Source organism: Trichinella spiralis (genome assembly GCF_000181795.1).
Source record: "Trichinella spiralis strain ISS 195 chromosome Unknown Scfld2, whole genome shotgun sequence".
NCBI classification, from domain to species: domain Eukaryota; kingdom Metazoa; phylum Nematoda; class Enoplea; order Trichinellida; family Trichinellidae; genus Trichinella; species Trichinella spiralis.
Window position 1 is genome coordinate 9,069,908 of NW_003526941.1, and position 15,573 is coordinate 9,085,480.

General features: G+C 35.7%; 4 protein-coding genes across 4 annotated transcripts; 2 read left to right on the forward strand and 2 right to left on the reverse strand.

The window, feature by feature from the left end:
- Positions 1-933: 933 nt before the first annotated feature.
- Positions 934-4,046, reverse strand: Tsp_07029 (histone H2AV). Its single transcript, XM_003380836.1, has 8 exons — positions 3,936-4,046; positions 3,273-3,681; positions 2,945-3,210; positions 2,702-2,757; positions 1,484-1,571; positions 1,253-1,444; positions 1,074-1,203; positions 934-1,022 (listed from the first exon to the last, which is right to left on the reverse strand). Exons 1-8 carry the CDS (start codon positions 4,044-4,046, stop codon positions 934-936), a joined length of 1,341 nt encoding a protein of 446 aa, XP_003380884.1.
- Positions 4,047-4,828: 782 nt separating this feature from the next.
- Positions 4,829-6,622, forward strand: Tsp_07030 (oxidoreductase, zinc-binding dehydrogenase family). The gene is made up of 3 exons (XM_003380837.1): positions 4,829-4,889; positions 5,108-5,778; positions 6,230-6,622. The coding sequence occupies exons 1-3, from the start codon at positions 4,829-4,831 to the stop codon at positions 6,620-6,622; spliced, it is 1,125 nt and encodes a 374-aa protein (XP_003380885.1).
- A 376-nt stretch (positions 6,623-6,998) lies between these two features.
- Positions 6,999-9,811, reverse strand: Tsp_07031 (ATP-dependent RNA helicase DDX24). The gene is made up of 13 exons (XM_003380838.1): positions 9,565-9,811; positions 9,282-9,457; positions 9,043-9,210; positions 8,877-8,987; positions 8,706-8,824; positions 8,518-8,645; positions 8,325-8,446; positions 8,157-8,270; positions 7,921-8,052; positions 7,709-7,826; positions 7,451-7,649; positions 7,251-7,393; positions 6,999-7,186 (listed from the first exon to the last, which is right to left on the reverse strand). Exons 1-13 carry the CDS (start codon positions 9,809-9,811, stop codon positions 6,999-7,001), a joined length of 1,965 nt encoding a protein of 654 aa, XP_003380886.1.
- A 2,268-nt stretch (positions 9,812-12,079) lies between these two features.
- On the forward strand, positions 12,080-15,421 carry Tsp_07032 (zinc finger protein). Its single transcript, XM_003380839.1, has 8 exons — positions 12,080-12,298; positions 12,629-13,987; positions 14,096-14,282; positions 14,349-14,452; positions 14,499-14,574; positions 14,637-14,725; positions 14,784-15,250; positions 15,334-15,421. The coding sequence occupies exons 1-8, from the start codon at positions 12,080-12,082 to the stop codon at positions 15,419-15,421; spliced, it is 2,589 nt and encodes an 862-aa protein (XP_003380887.1).
- Positions 15,422-15,573: the final 152 nt, after the last annotated feature.

The following is a 15,573-nucleotide window of genomic DNA, read 5'->3' on the forward strand; positions in this document are numbered from 1 at the left end:
AAAATCAAGTATTATTCATAAGCAAACTGTATATACGAATGAAATGAAATTCTGTTTCACAAATTGATGAATAATAAATTGATATTTCATTTAATTGACACATAATAATCACATATTTTAATAAAATTTAAAAAGCACCAACAAAATGTAGATGATATCAAGTAACAGATTTCTACTTTAAAAATTGGAAAACTGTTATGCTAAAAAGTGCATAATTCAAGGATGTACAGTTTTGAATAGTGAATTGAAATATTAAAAAATTAAAAACAAGTTTACTTGAATACGGTAAAGGGAGAATTAGTAAGTAATAGTAGTAAAACGTTTTTACATCATATCAGATTTCTCAGTGCTCAAACTATGCATTTGCTTAAATTATATACTGAATTACTTAAATTGTGCATTACCTTTAATAAAATAATCTACAATAAGTTTAGATACGCACATTTTACCAAAGAATATTAGAGCCCATTATACTTATCAATACTTATATTATTACAGTACCCTAACAATAGCGAATTCTATGAAATAAATAAATAGATGGCTTAAATGCAAATGGTAGTAAATCGCAATAAATTAAAAGAAAACCAATAAATTATATTCAATTCTTTTCACCAGGCCTTATTCACCGGAAAACTGGAAATTAAAATACTGCATTTTCAGACTGTAGCACACAATAATTACACGTTAACTGTGGAAAGTATCATAAAAAAACAAAAAGTAATACAACAAATTGAATAATTCAACTTTACTAATAAATTTAAACTTAAGTCACTGATACTGGATATACATGTATTCATAATTTCTTCTTATAAAACCATATAGACTTTGCTGCAAGATACAGGTAATACTAACATAAAACAAATTTTATAAAATGTCTAAACATATTGGGATGGATATTGAATTTCATAAATATGCTAACTTTGAGAAATATGTTTATGCAGCTTTTCCTCCAGTCGGTGGAGCTCCTGGAACAGCTGGATTCTTTTTTCCGATCAAAGAACGATGGATATGAGGAATTACACCTGAAATTTTAAAATAACAAATTCTAATAATACACCTGGAATTAAACGTACCTCCTCCTGCAATAGTAGCTTTGATCAAAGTGTCCAATTCTTCGTCGCCGCGAATCGCCAAATGTAAATGACGAGGAGTTATACGCTTCACTTTCAAATCTTTTGATGCATTTCCAGCCAATTCCAGCACCTGTAAAAATACATTACAACAGTATTGTTTATATAAATTCAAGTTTAACCTCAGCAGTAAGATATTCCAAAATTGCAGCTGAGTAAACGGCCGCAGTTGCCCCAACACGTCCGTGAGATGTTGTTCTTTGTTTCAAAAATCGATGAATTCTTCCTACAGGAAATTGCAATCCTGCGCGAGCGCTTCGCGACATTGCTTTAGTTCGTGATTTTCCAGTATCTTTTCCAGCTTTTCCAGCAGCCTATAATATAGTTTTACTCAAAAAAGATTCAAAACTAACAATTAACAAATCACCAACCATTTCGACGTTAGTAACGATGAAGACTAAAAGACGATATTTCGCTTCGTCACTTATAGATGACGCTGACCTTCAAAATGTACCTGATTATCATGACCTATATTTTCTATTTCAAATTTTTAAATCTTCCTTCATTAATTACAATATAAATCGAAATTTATATCAGTTCAGTATTAAGTTATTAATTTATTATTAAAATAATAACCTTTAGAAACGGTGAACGTTCTGTTTTATTCTCGTATTCTTACTGTAGATTTATGCGTATACTTATTAAATACTGTAAAATTCGTATTACTTGATCAATTTATTAAACTTCAGCGTACTAGAAACTGATGCAATTTTTCAAAAAGGCAGTTAAACGATTAATAAATTAATAATTATAATGTGACTCACGTTACACATAAAAATACTAAAATCACCAAAATTTCATCGTGATATTATTTTAAAAAAGTTTATAATTATTCTATCTGAAAATTAATCATTTTCTTAAAAGCTAAAATTTAATAAAAATTTTATCACATTTATATATTCCTTAAGATTTTAACATATATATATATGTTTGCCATGCAGTACGTTTATAGCAATTTCTAAAAGTATTGGTGGACTGAACTAAATAATTGAACCTGAAAATTATTATAAATTATGTAAGTCACAGTTCCTCACACACAGGACAGTAAAATTTGAAATTTTGTAAAATGTTGAAATGAAGTTAGTTTTAAATTGAAGTGAAAATCATAAATTTGTAAATTTTAATTTCATTATTGTGGTTTATAAAAAAACTTATCGACTTGTATTATTTTGTTTTAATTTTTAGCTTTTTTTTTACCAATTCTACACTCTATCAGCTATTTTCGCGCAAAAAAATAAGAATAAAAGCCAAAAATCAGACAATTAAAAATTATATGCGCTGAGAAAAACAGAGTAATCATTGAAAACAAAATTTAAAACAGATTTGAAAAGTTTCATTTATTTACCATTGTAAGCTGCGCTCGACGACAGGCGAGTATCAGAAACAAATTTTTCGTTCTTCTTTTCTCATGTTGCAATTGTAATATTTTCAAATTTATTATTCGTAACGTTTTCAAATAATCTAAATCAACACACTGACAACGAAATACTGGAATATTAAAAGGATAAAATGTAAAGAATTAATACAAAAAATTTTCTGTTTACAATTCTGATAAGAAGATATTCACTCACCATGTGAAATTGTCACTGATTCCAGGAAGAAAATGTTCTTTTGAAATGATAAACTGCTGGATATAGACCGCCTATGTTGATGTGACATAACTTGCGACAGTCAAAGTAATTGTTAACTCTCATGCAACTACGAGCGAGCGTCGATTTGTCGTTGGTAACGAGGCACGCCCTGCCGGTACCAATTTTCAGCACACGTGCGAATTCACTCAACAGAGCAGGATATAGAATTTGGTTGCTTCTCACCGATCCACTTCTTCTACCATAGGGAAGATCCGTAACGATGCAATCAATGCTTGCCGTAGTCAACGGCAATTTGGTAGCATTCCAACGTTGAATGCTAATTATTGCACTGGTGGAATGTTGGAGTGTGAAAAAATTTTTCACATTTGTTTCGCAGCGTTTCAAAGCTCGACAATTCGAATCACCGGCAAGCAGGATGCACTTTGGCCAACAGTGTGCAGCTTCTAAAATTATAGCTCCCGTGCCGCACATAGGATCGCAGATAATTTCTGAAATTTTGAAAAATACATTGCACAAATTCACAAATAATAAAAACTGATGATACTATTACCGTAATTCTGGATTTCGCATAAATAAAGTATACCATAGCAAATTGTTGCTTTCATTGTCGTCGAACCAAAGCAAATCAAATTCCGCAAAGCCAAACACTTCTTAGTCAATGCTAGGCTGACTCGAACCTGGCTGCCGCTAATGCGAACAATCACTTCAATATCAAAATTGACTAAATCTACAGTCCATTGAAATTTTGCTTGAACAACACCGCCAAAGCTGCTGGCAGCTTCCATAGAAGTGAAAGGATGTTCTCCTCCGGACCGTTGGCAGGATACTCGAAACTTCGGTACAAATGATTCATTTTTGAAACTTGCTTCGCCACCGTCAACAGCGCTTTGCCAAACTTCAATGCCTTTATTCCAACAAGCTTCTTGAACAAGAGCATTCAAATTATTCAAAGCTTCTCCCTGAAACAGATTCGTTTAAAAAATAAAACGAAAACTTTAAATTAAATAAATTCTATTAAAATTCCTAAAAGTAAACGATTCAAAAAAAATAAAAGAATACTTTTTCAAGATTTTCAATGCTGCATTCCGCTTTGTCCAAAATAACCACGTTAATGTGATTAACTGAACGTAAACAAAGTACCTAAGTTGAAACAGAACAATTAAGTTTACAAAACAGATAACTAACTATACATGCGTTTTTTTGTAATTTAAACCTTTTTAACATCAACATCATCAGAAATAGAAAAGACAATATGACCACGTTCTTTGTTAGCAAGATTGCATTGAAGTTTAGCTTGCACTTCCAGAATTGCAATTTCTTCCATACCGCTCGCGACAGTTCCTTCGAATGTACGCAAGCTACATTCTGTATTCATTTTTAATTAAATTCTAATTAAAAACACAAAAATTATTATTCATCATGAAATGTTGTCTACACAGTGTGTTTAAATATTTTAAGGGAAAAATTCAATTCGTGGTCAATTTGAAAACTTTTCACAAAAACAGAAGATGAACAATTTACACTTTTATTAATTCACGCAGCGTCATAGAATCAAAATTAAACATTCATTATTACAATTAATAACACTATAAAGTGTATACCAAATTTAAACAATACGTCATATTACAGTAGGAATAAAAATAAAGATTCAATGCGCATTATGTTTTACTCAAGAAAAGTGCTACATAAACTTCAATAATAGAAATTATTTAATCATTGTTTTATTGTAAATGTATAACATTTTGAATTTAAAAAGACATACATATTGAAATAGAAGATTACTGAAATTTAAACAGCATTAATAAAGTCAATGTATTATTTGGCATATATTATGAGATTTCAGATGGTAAAAAATTCAATTGAATATATATTTTTTCATTGCAACTTTATAAGGTACTTGAAAGTTGTCCATACTGTAAATTTGTAGTCACTGATGTTGCAGATTGAGCATTTGAGGTGGCTTCAGTTTGGCATGTCATTTTACGTGGAACATTTTCTTCCATTTCCAAATTGATAAACATTCTTAAAGTCAATAATACTTCATTTGCTATTTAGTTTTGGTGCTTTTGCATTTGCACTCTTTTTGCAATTTTGCACAGATGAAAAATGAAAATTGCAACGAAACAAGTTTCGAAGCATCACATTTGTTGTCAACAAGCTATTTTCAGTTTATCATATTTTAAATCAACAAACGGATTCAATTTGTCTTTTTTCTTGACAGTCCCACTCGTCTTTCATCGATGCTAGCAAGTTAGTTTGAATTTGTTCAGTGGTGAAATTGGACACTTTGCTTGTTGGCTGTGGTGTAGTTTTCGACGCGTTGCACCAAATTTTTCCAACATAAATTTTGCTTGTTTATGATTATTATTATTAATATGCTTTTAGTGTACACAAAAATGTTGTTTCGTTGGTCGTCTGCAGGTTCATTTTTTGTGCACAAACGTTCGCTGCAATCACTGCAGATGGTCTATGCCGAATATGGGGATCCGTCGAAAGTTCTTCACGAACGTACGGAAGAGTTGAAGCCGCTGTCCAAAGGTGAAGTGAGGTACAAAATGCTGGCCGCGTCCATCAATCCGTCCGACATCAACCAAGTGCAAGGGGTCTATCCGGTGAAGCCGCCGTTGCCAGCAGTGGGCGGTGGCGACTGCGTGATGAAGATCGAAGAACTGGGTCCGGAGGTGAAAGAGTTTCAAGTGGGCGACTGGGCTATACCGTCGCATCCGGGTTTTGGCGCCTGGCGCACCTGTGGCATCACCACGCCCGACCACTTGATCAAAGTGAACAACAAACTTCCGGCCCAGTATGCGGCAACGTTGTCGGTGAATCCAAGCACCGCCTACCGTATGCTCAAAGACTATGTCAAACTGGGACCAGGCGATGCGGTGCTGCAAAACGGGGCCAACAGTGCCGTCGGCCAACTGATCATCCAGTTGGCCCGCCATTTTGGACACAAGACAGTCAACATTATCAGAGATAAAAACGACGGTGGAAAAACTGCCGAATATTTGCGCAGTCTTGGAGCTGATCACGTCGTCATTGACACTCAATTCAAGGTAATGTAAAAAATTATAAGCAGACGAAATTTCAATGATAATAATCAAATGAATTTTATGAAATTTACAACATCTGTTTCATTCAGAGATGACGACAACAACATCGGTTTAGTCCATTAAGGTCTAGAAATAAATTATCTGATCAATAATTATTTATTGAAAACTGGTATTTGAAGCATGTCAACATTTTCAACTTTGAAAATTCATCTTCTGCTTATATATATTACTTTATTTATTATTTTTAAATAATATTGTTGCGTTCAAAAATATCTATATCACTGAGTCAATCAATCACCTAATTATAATATACATACGACAAACCAACTGTTGAAGAAAAGGTTTTGTGCAAAAATTGAAAACGTTAAAATATTTTTACATAATTTGCATTTTTCCATATGATTAATGTTTAAAGTGAATCCATTAAGTTTTTTTTCTTTGGTTACCTTTTCAGGACGAAAGTAAACGCATATTTGGACAACTCGGACCACCGAAATTGGCGTTGAACTGCGTTTCAGGCAGAAGTACGTTGTACTTGGCCGGCGCCCTGGCTGCCGGCGGAAAGCTGGTCACGTACGGCGGCATGTCGAAACAAGCGTTGCAAATTCCATCTGGTGCGTTGATTTTCAAGCACATCCAAGTGTTGGGATTTTGGCTAACCGACTGGGATCAGAAGCCGGAAAATCGCCAGCAGCGTATTCAAATGTTGGATGAATTGTCTGAATTGGCGTTGAGTGGCAAATTGAAAATGCCGCTTTACGAATCGGTACCTTTCAAAGATTTTCGACGTGCAATGGAAGAATCTTTGACCGGCACAGGAAAAAAGAAAATGCTCGTTTTCGATTAACAATTTGAAAAGCCAAAAAAACCCACATCCCTCATATTCAAAAATGCTTTCTTAACCGTAGTTGTTTGTAGCTTTTCAATTTGATTCTTTTTTTTGTTTACAGTGAATCGAATCTTACTGCTCAGGTTGACCGACAAGGCTGATTGATCCATCATCATACTTTTTTAGCTCAAAATTCACATTCAGGCGTAGGAGAATGATTTGTGTAAAATTAATGATTATGCTAAGTAAAAAAACCTAATTTATTGATGATATTTATGCATAAATTTACTTGTTTCTATTATTATTAAAACAAACGCGGAACAATTATAATACAAATTGCAACAATGCACAAAACATCACCTTATATAAAGATGTGAAACCAGGCATACTCAGTTCATTTTCTCCTTTTGGATTTCCCTTTCTTTTTCAATTTTCTCTTTCCCTTTTTCAGATTCTTTTTCAATTTCCCACGAGATTGTCTTGCTTTTGATTTCGTCGTGTAGACAAATTTCGGCTTCTTCAAATCCACATTCACCAAAGCTGCATCGACTGCACTTTCCGGAAGATAAACTGTAGTAGCATCTGAATCAAGTAAAAATAATAAATTATATATTATTATTCAGAAGAGTAGACCGAATTATTTTACCATCATTTGCTGCACTTTTCATATTAAACGATGGATATTTCGAAAGAGTCTTTACATTACGATTCAATTCGTCAAGATGGGCTGAAAGTTGTCGTTTCAAATGATCAATTCGACTTTTCACATTACGTTCATTTTCTTCTCTTCTAAATATGAGTAAAAACACTTATAAATAGCTATAATATTTATAAATATTTATGAACAACGCATACGCATCATTTTGCAATACATCTTCGTCTAGAATAATGTCGGTTTCTTTGGCAGCTTTTTGAAACCAATTTTTTTCAGCGCTAACACCTTTTCGCCTGTGCTCTAGTGATTCTAATTCGCTTGTTATTCGTACCAGCTTGGAATAGAATTTCATCAGTTCAAAATCGACCGGAAATACTGGCAAATCTTTCCCTAGGAAAATTACATTAAATTAAATTAGAAATAAATTCACAAAACCTGCATCCAATTACCACGTTTTAATGTTTTGCAAACGCGGCGAAAATTATTCACATCTTGCTTGTCGACAAGCATCAAGCTGAGACCTCTTTGATTCAGCCGAGCCGTACGTCCACTGCGATGTATGTAAGTCTGCAAAAGAAAGAAAGCAATGCAACAATTCATTGCAGGAAAATGCAAATTCATCGCAAATTGCTTGAGCAACACAACATCATCCCCTGCTCACCTCGGCAGTTCTTGGCACTTGATAATGAACAACGTGTTGCACATTTTTGATATCCAATCCTCTGGCTGCGACATCAGTAGCGACCAAAACGGTGTTGTCATTGTCTGAAAGTTTGATCACAATTAAATACTTCTACAAAATTATACAAATTATATTAAAAAAATTTTTTTACTTGTAAAATTTTCCAAATTCGACAAACGCTTCTTCTGATTCACATCCGCGTGCAAAAAATAAACTTTAAATTTCAGCAATGATAATAAATTTTTCAATCGACGGACGCAGTTGACACTGTTTGCAAAAATTAAAGTACGTCCCGGATAATGGCGCAAAAAATAATACAAACTTGTATCCTGAAACATTTTTCAAATGAAATTTTTTTAAAAAAAATATATATAACCAATTACTTTCATTTCTAATGTGCTACAAAATAAACAAGATTCGACCAATGAACTGGAAAGACCATGCTTTGATGATAAATCGATCACTTTTCTCTTCGGGCGCATCGATAAAAATGATATCAAATTTTCTACAACACATCATCAAATTTTCAATATACATGCAAATTTTTTTTGAAATTGCTATAAATATTAAACTAACCTATTTTTTCTTCAGGTGACAGTGGTTTTGCATTTGCTTTCGACAGAAGACGATTCGGCATTGGGTGAACGAATGAAAGCGTGGCCGAAAAGACCAACGTCTGCCGTTTTCTGATTGCATTTTCATCTCTGAAATAATATTCAACAAATTCACACTTTCAAAACAATAAACCAACACAAATAAATTACCCATTTAAAAATTCAAGCAACTGAGAAAATTCTGCGAAATTCTGCTTTTCTGCCATTCGATCAATTTCGTCAATAACTAAGTATTTAATTTTATGCAAATTTTCAAGTCCTTCACAGTCCTACAAGTATGAATAATAAAAAAGAAAGGAAATCAAATACTGCTGCACTCACCTCTGAAATCAAAGCCCACAATCTTCCTGGAGTGGCAATAACAATATCTGGATCATCCTTCAATAGGCGTTGTTGTTTCTGTACGGAAAGGCCTCCTGTAGCTGTAGTTAACTAAAATCTTCATTTCTTCATTTTTATTATTTTAAAACTATTATTATTATCATACTTTCAGATTTGTATATTTCATTATACTACTCAAATGATCTTTTATTTGAATAGCCAATTCTCTGGTGGGTGTAAGAATCAGTGCAGAAGGATGAATTTGAGAATCGGAATTTTCAGACAACAAGCCAGCGATAACAGGAATGCCAAATGCCAAAGTTTTTCCACTTCCCTGAAACGAAAATCAAATCAAATCAAATCATATGAATGAATAAAAATAAAATATTTTTTTTTAATATGCACCGTTTCTGCAGCTCCTAAAATGTCAAGACGATCACGTATTGCCGGAGGAAGGCACAATGCTTGAATTGGTGTCGGTTCAAAATATTCCAAATCGTCCAACGCATGAAGAATTTCTTCCGGTACAAACAGCTCTTGCCATTTCTTTAACTTCTTTCCGGGGACATAATTTTCATCAACTGAAACAATCAACAAACAATTATGAAAAATAATGCAAACAAACGCAAATCATAAACAAACAATTCATTTAACTTTACATGCAAAATCACTTCAAGGCAATATTTACCGGATTCAAAAGATTCCAATTTACTCTTTTTCCCACTTGCTTCTTGCTTATCAATTATTGCACGGCTCTGCTTATTTTTAAGCTTACGCTTCTTACTTGTATTCTTCTTATCATTGATTGTCGTTGATTTCAAACAAGTGTAATCTGTTATCTCTTCAAAATCGGTAAGAAAATCAAACGTTTCATCTGTAGATTTTATTGAAATTTCATCAGGCAAATTCGATTTCTTCTTCTTCTTCGTTTTCATTCAAATTCTATTCAGTTGAAAGAATCTAAAATTTCAAAATGCAAATTAGTACATTAATAACACATTCTGAAAATTAAAAAGCTTTTGCTCGTTTTTATTTCGGTTATACCTATAATGCTATAGTTTTACCTATTATAAGCATAAGAAAAGAACATTACATGACATTTAAGCGAACTGTTCGATTAATTCAGAAAAACAAATATGTGAAACATGAAATTAAAAAAAATAACCAATCAAAAATACAAAATTTCCAATCAATCAAATGTAATTCAAGATCAATTTACTTAAAAAATGTTTTTTTTTCAAATCTGAATCGAACTACTTGAAAATAATTCCTAATGTGCGAATGTGAAGCTTATGTTGCATTTTAAAGGTTACTTTGCATGACAATCAGGATTTATTAACAATTTATTCACGTAAATGAACAACGGCTTTCCTAAACAATTTCACTTTTATTCTTTTGTGAAACAAAGCTTTTAATGAATAAAGCAAAATAAGCTATAAAATATTCAAGTTTAAATAAATAAATAGTACTGTTCTTTGATAATGTTTAACAAAGTAGTACGGAAAATTGTATAATTTTATGATAATAACATCAGTCTAGTAATCGAATAAATGAATAGTTTCTATAAATTCATTTTTCTATAAAGGCATTACTTTAACAAACACATGCCAATAAACACTTACAATGGGTTTAAATGTATGCCACGGAAGCATTTTTTGTTATTAATGATTTTCAAGTTTAATCGTCGTAACTACTGCAATATTATGAACGCTATTAAATGTTTTCAATTATTATAAAAAATAAAATTGTAAAGGTGTACTTCATAATTTTGTTCCAATTCAAAATAGAGATTTTATCATATTCTTGGTAATACAGTAATTTTGTATACTGAAAAAACATTATCATATAATTTTTTCAGCAATTGCAACATTACATTTGTAAATAGTTTTGCATTACTAATTTGTATTAATATTTGTTTTTCATGTATAAATTTTAAAATTGCAATTGAATGCTACGTAATGTTAATAGGAAATTTGGTTGCATACTGTAGATTTGCGTAGTGCCAGTTAAATTCAGCCCTATGTGATTGATGCTTCTAATGATTGCTCGTAAAGTTAATTTTAAGAAATGAAAATTCAATTGTTGTTGCAGCAAAGAAAAGTATTTCTATTTTTGTACATTGTAAGCTTCAGAAATTGCGTAACTTCTTCAATGATATTCCTGTTGAACTTCGCTTCCTTGTTTGATCTATTCTCTTCATAAATATTTCAATGGTCAGCTAGGTAAAAAAGTTTTCAATTTTTAGCTTTTCGAATTGATTCACTTTATTTTGTTTTTGTTTCTTCTCCAACATATGATGCGGTAAATCATATTTTTTACTTTGCTAAATGAAATGTTGCTGTTTTTTTGATACTACGTGTTCTTTTGACAAAATGCCAACTAATTTTGCATTGGCAACAGTGATTTTATGCTATAAATTTGTCTATTGTTAGTTGGATATGTTTGCAATTTATGATTGTATTTGAATAGTGCTTGCCATTCAGCTTTCAGTTTAGTCAGAGTTGCACATTGAAAGTGAACAGTTGTGAAATTTCCACTTCTCAGTGGTTTGTTCGGTGGTTATAGTACATTTCAACATTTGCCATTTCTTGCATATATTGATTGTTGCAAATGGCACTTGAATATATTGTTTGAAAATTTTAATCCATAAACATGAAAAATTGAAAAAGTTGCTAGCTAATAATATGAGCTAAGTTGCAGCACTGTTTGTTGTTTCAATGACAGTGTGACGTTGATATTTTATTAATTTCACGATGCCTGTTTGGTTTTTTTGATTTCTTAGTTAATTAGTTGCTATTTATAATGGTGGCGCTTATTTTTGAAGCTTTCAGTGAAAATGAGTTTGGCGGATGGCGGCGTTTGATTGTTTTTGATTAATTGTTCATTTGAAAGGGGTTGTGTTTATTACGTTTTGAAAACAGGGTTCGCGTGTTGTGAAATTTAGCCCCATTTTCGGTCGTTTTCTGTATTGTATTCTGTCTGTATTGGTCGACGGCGTGTGATTATTGCGTGTGAAGAGTGCGCGAGCGAAAGTTTGTCGGAAAATTATTTAAAAAAAAATTTTTCCAAAGGTGGCAGCCGGATAACCAATCAGTTCGGCCAGGCGGCTAGTTGATTGTTTGTGTGATAGCAGTTGAGGTTTTTCAGCAAAAATTAGCTCCTTGGACGGCTAGTAGCGGTGTTGGGCCGCGCACAAGCAACCGATGAACGCGTCCGGTGATCGTAGCCTGCAACAGGCGTTGCTTATGCCGATGAACGAGGTGGATTTGAAATGGCCGCCGGCCGTGTCCGGTGAATCGTCGGTGTCCAGTCACAACGGTGATTCGACCAGAGTGAACAGCACTGACGAGAATAAGCTGTCGGTGATGGAATTCACTTCCACCACTGCCGAAGTGGCTCCAACGAGAAGTACAGTTCCGCAGGTAAAACGAACAATTTACCCCTTAAAATATGCCGTTGATCGATTGCACAAAATTGCAACGCTGTCGAATGATTAATTTGTTTTTTACTTCTTCTTCATTTAATTTCAACCACTTACTTGCTTGCATTCATACTGTATGTACCATTGACAAATGACATTTTTATAAATTGTTTTCTTTTCAAAGTAATGTTTCAATTGAATTATAAGTTCATCAAAATTGCAAAAGTGTTTGTTATTTGTCGACGCATGTGATAAAGTATATAGGAAGTGAAGTTTTGTCGACAGATTATCGTTTGTTTGTTTGTTTGTTTGTTGATTTTTTGTTTTCTAGTCGGTCGCCACAGTAGCGAGCCGAAATGTTGTTTTGCCAAATTTGGATTCATTTGCCCAGTTTGATTCGAAAAACGACACTGAACAGTCGTCCGATTTGACTTCGACGCTGCTCTACGAGTCGGACCAGTTCGCGCATGGCAAAGAACGACGAAGCTATTCGGGAAGCAGCTTGTGTCTGAGCAGCGAGCAACAGCGCCATGTTCTCGCCGAGCCGGCTTATCAACGGTCGCGTTTGATGTCGTTTCCGGCCGGCTTGGGTGTGGGCGTGGCCGGTGGTTTGGCCAGTGGAAGGGGCGTCGTTGACAATGGTTCGGCGTCGTTGTGTTTGCCGTTCTACACGCCGACGGTGGGTCGGTTCGATCCGACGGGTCCGTCGTTGGTAATTGACGACGACGACGCCGTCGTCGGCGCAAACGCCGCCAGTAGCGGTAGCGGTGGCGGCGGAGGCGGCGGTTCGGCCACGGCGTCGGATTTGGATTTTTTCCTCTTGCCACCGGCATCCGGCAGTGGAGGCGGCGCGGTATCGGAAGCCGAACTCGGTTTGTTGGGTTTTGATTTTGGTGCGACTCAGAATTTCGACTTGGTCGACATGGGCGACTGCGACAACAGTACGAAAGTGAAAAGCGACCGCAAGCGTCACATGACCGCGCCGTGTTCGTTGCTTTCCAATCCGCAACGACCGACCACGACCACGACAACAAACCACCCTCAACAACAACAACAACAACCTCAGCAATCTCAAGCTCAAATTCAACCTCAGCAACAGCAACGACGAAGAAGCCGCGGCAAGCCGGACAGTATTTTTTCACTGTTGAGAAAAAACGGCATGACCGACGGCTCGCAGTGGAGTCGCGCGCGTTCCTATTCCCTGCGCCACATCGACTCGCAGCCGTTGGCAGCCGCCGGCGCGAAAGGCAAATCGGACGAGTCGTTGCAACGCGCCGGCGCCGGCTCGTCGGCTGCTCCCAGCCGTCGCAATAGTCGTTCGTCGGCGGCGACGTCGGCGTCCAAATTCAAACCGTTGCCGTTGGTCATTCCGCCGCACGTTTTCTTCAACCGTTTCCAAAGTCAACTCCGTTCGCCGACAATTTCCGAAAGCAGCTTCGCGTCGATATTCGGCGTGCCGGCGCGCACCCCGTACACGCCGCCGCCGATTCTCAGCCCTCTGCGCAAAGGCTCGGGTTTGTTTTGTCGCGTTCACCGGCCTTGCCCGGCGCAGCCGAAAAGCGCACCGGCGACCGGCTTCGGCCGCGAATCGTTTTGGGACAATCCGAATTTGAACGCGCTCATCGCTGCCGCCGGCTATACAACCAGCGATTGCGTCAGTCCCGCTATCCCATCACCGCCCGATTCGCCCGTCAAAACGGATTCTCTACCGTAAGATTTATCACAATTAATATATTTTCATTGCACGTATTTTTGTTTCGCATTCATTGTTTTATTTTTACAATCCAAATTTTTACAGCCATATCAACGTTGGCAACGAATATCAAGCTGTCATTCCACCGATGGATTGTACGAATTGTTTATTGTTGTTGTTGTTCGTTTATTGATTTTTATTTTTCCACTAGTATCGATGGATGATAAGCCGGAAGATCGTGAAACTCTCGTTTTTGATCCGAAATGTTTGGAAAATGTCACCGATGCTGAATGTACGTATAAAAAAAAATTTCCATTTTCAAATATTATTTATTATTCGATTTTTCTTTTCTTTTTAGTAAACGCTTTGTTGAAATTGGCTAACAGTCCGGCAGTTTTAGGCGGCGGCTTGAATTCTGAACTGGCTTGGCACTTGTTGTACGACTGCGGTGGCAATGTCAAAGTGTGTGAACATTGTTCTTGTTGTTTTTAACATATTTTTAATTAAGGAAGCAGCGTTGCGTCTACTCAACTCTGAAAATCCATTTCCAGAAGGACATCCATTACATTCGTGCAATTATCCAGGTGAATTTGATTCAAAAAAGAATAACAGTATTATATCAATTTTTCCTGTCGCTTTCGCTCAGATGTACACATGTGGTCACCGGAAGAAATTGAAACTTTCGAAACGGCATTGTTAAAATTTGACAAAGATTTCAACGAGATCTCGAAAAAAGTATTACATGAAATATCAATTATTGCTTTATTTTATTTTTTGCTTTTCTGAATTTTAGGTGAAAACAAAGTCCGTTCAGCAGTGCATTTCGTTTTATTATTCTTGGAAAACGCTTTTCAAAAAAAGTTACAGAAAATATCGACGAACAAAACAACAACGCGAATACCTCGAACTGGGCATGAAGCGATCGTTGAGAAGCTGTTCGCCGGCGGCGGTCGAACAAAATTCAAATTCTACTTCCGGTTCCGTTGCCATGGCAACCAGTGCTGAAGTGACCAACGCCGGTACCGGCACCGGCACTCCAACAATTGGCAACGCCAAGGGCACATCTCCGACTGTTTCGGAAACCGTCGTCGTTCCCACACTGTCCGTCACTGCGATGGAAGTTGAACAGCAACAGAAAAAGCTGCAGCAGCCTCATTGCAGCAGCAACAACAATAGCAACGGCGCCGTTGGCGCAACTGCTGCCGGCAGCGCCGATATTTACGTCTCGCCCATTCATTTCTCTTGTAAATTCTGCGGCAAGTAAGCAACCGACACTATTCTATTATACGTAAAGAAACTTTTATTTAGCTGCTGTTGCTATTTTATTACTTGTTTTTTTCAAGGGTTTTCTCAAAAGTGAAAAGTCGAAACGCTCACATGAAAGTTCACTATCGTGATTTGAGGGAACATCCTCCTCCATCCACTTCGTGATGATTGAAATTCACAATTCTTCCGCTTGTACATATTGTTTGTTTGCCTCGCTTGTTCTGTTGACAACTGACATCCTCTTTTTTTTCCTCGATCATTTTTTCTCAGGTTATACACTATTTTACCTAGAATATATATATTTTTTTTGGGCGAAA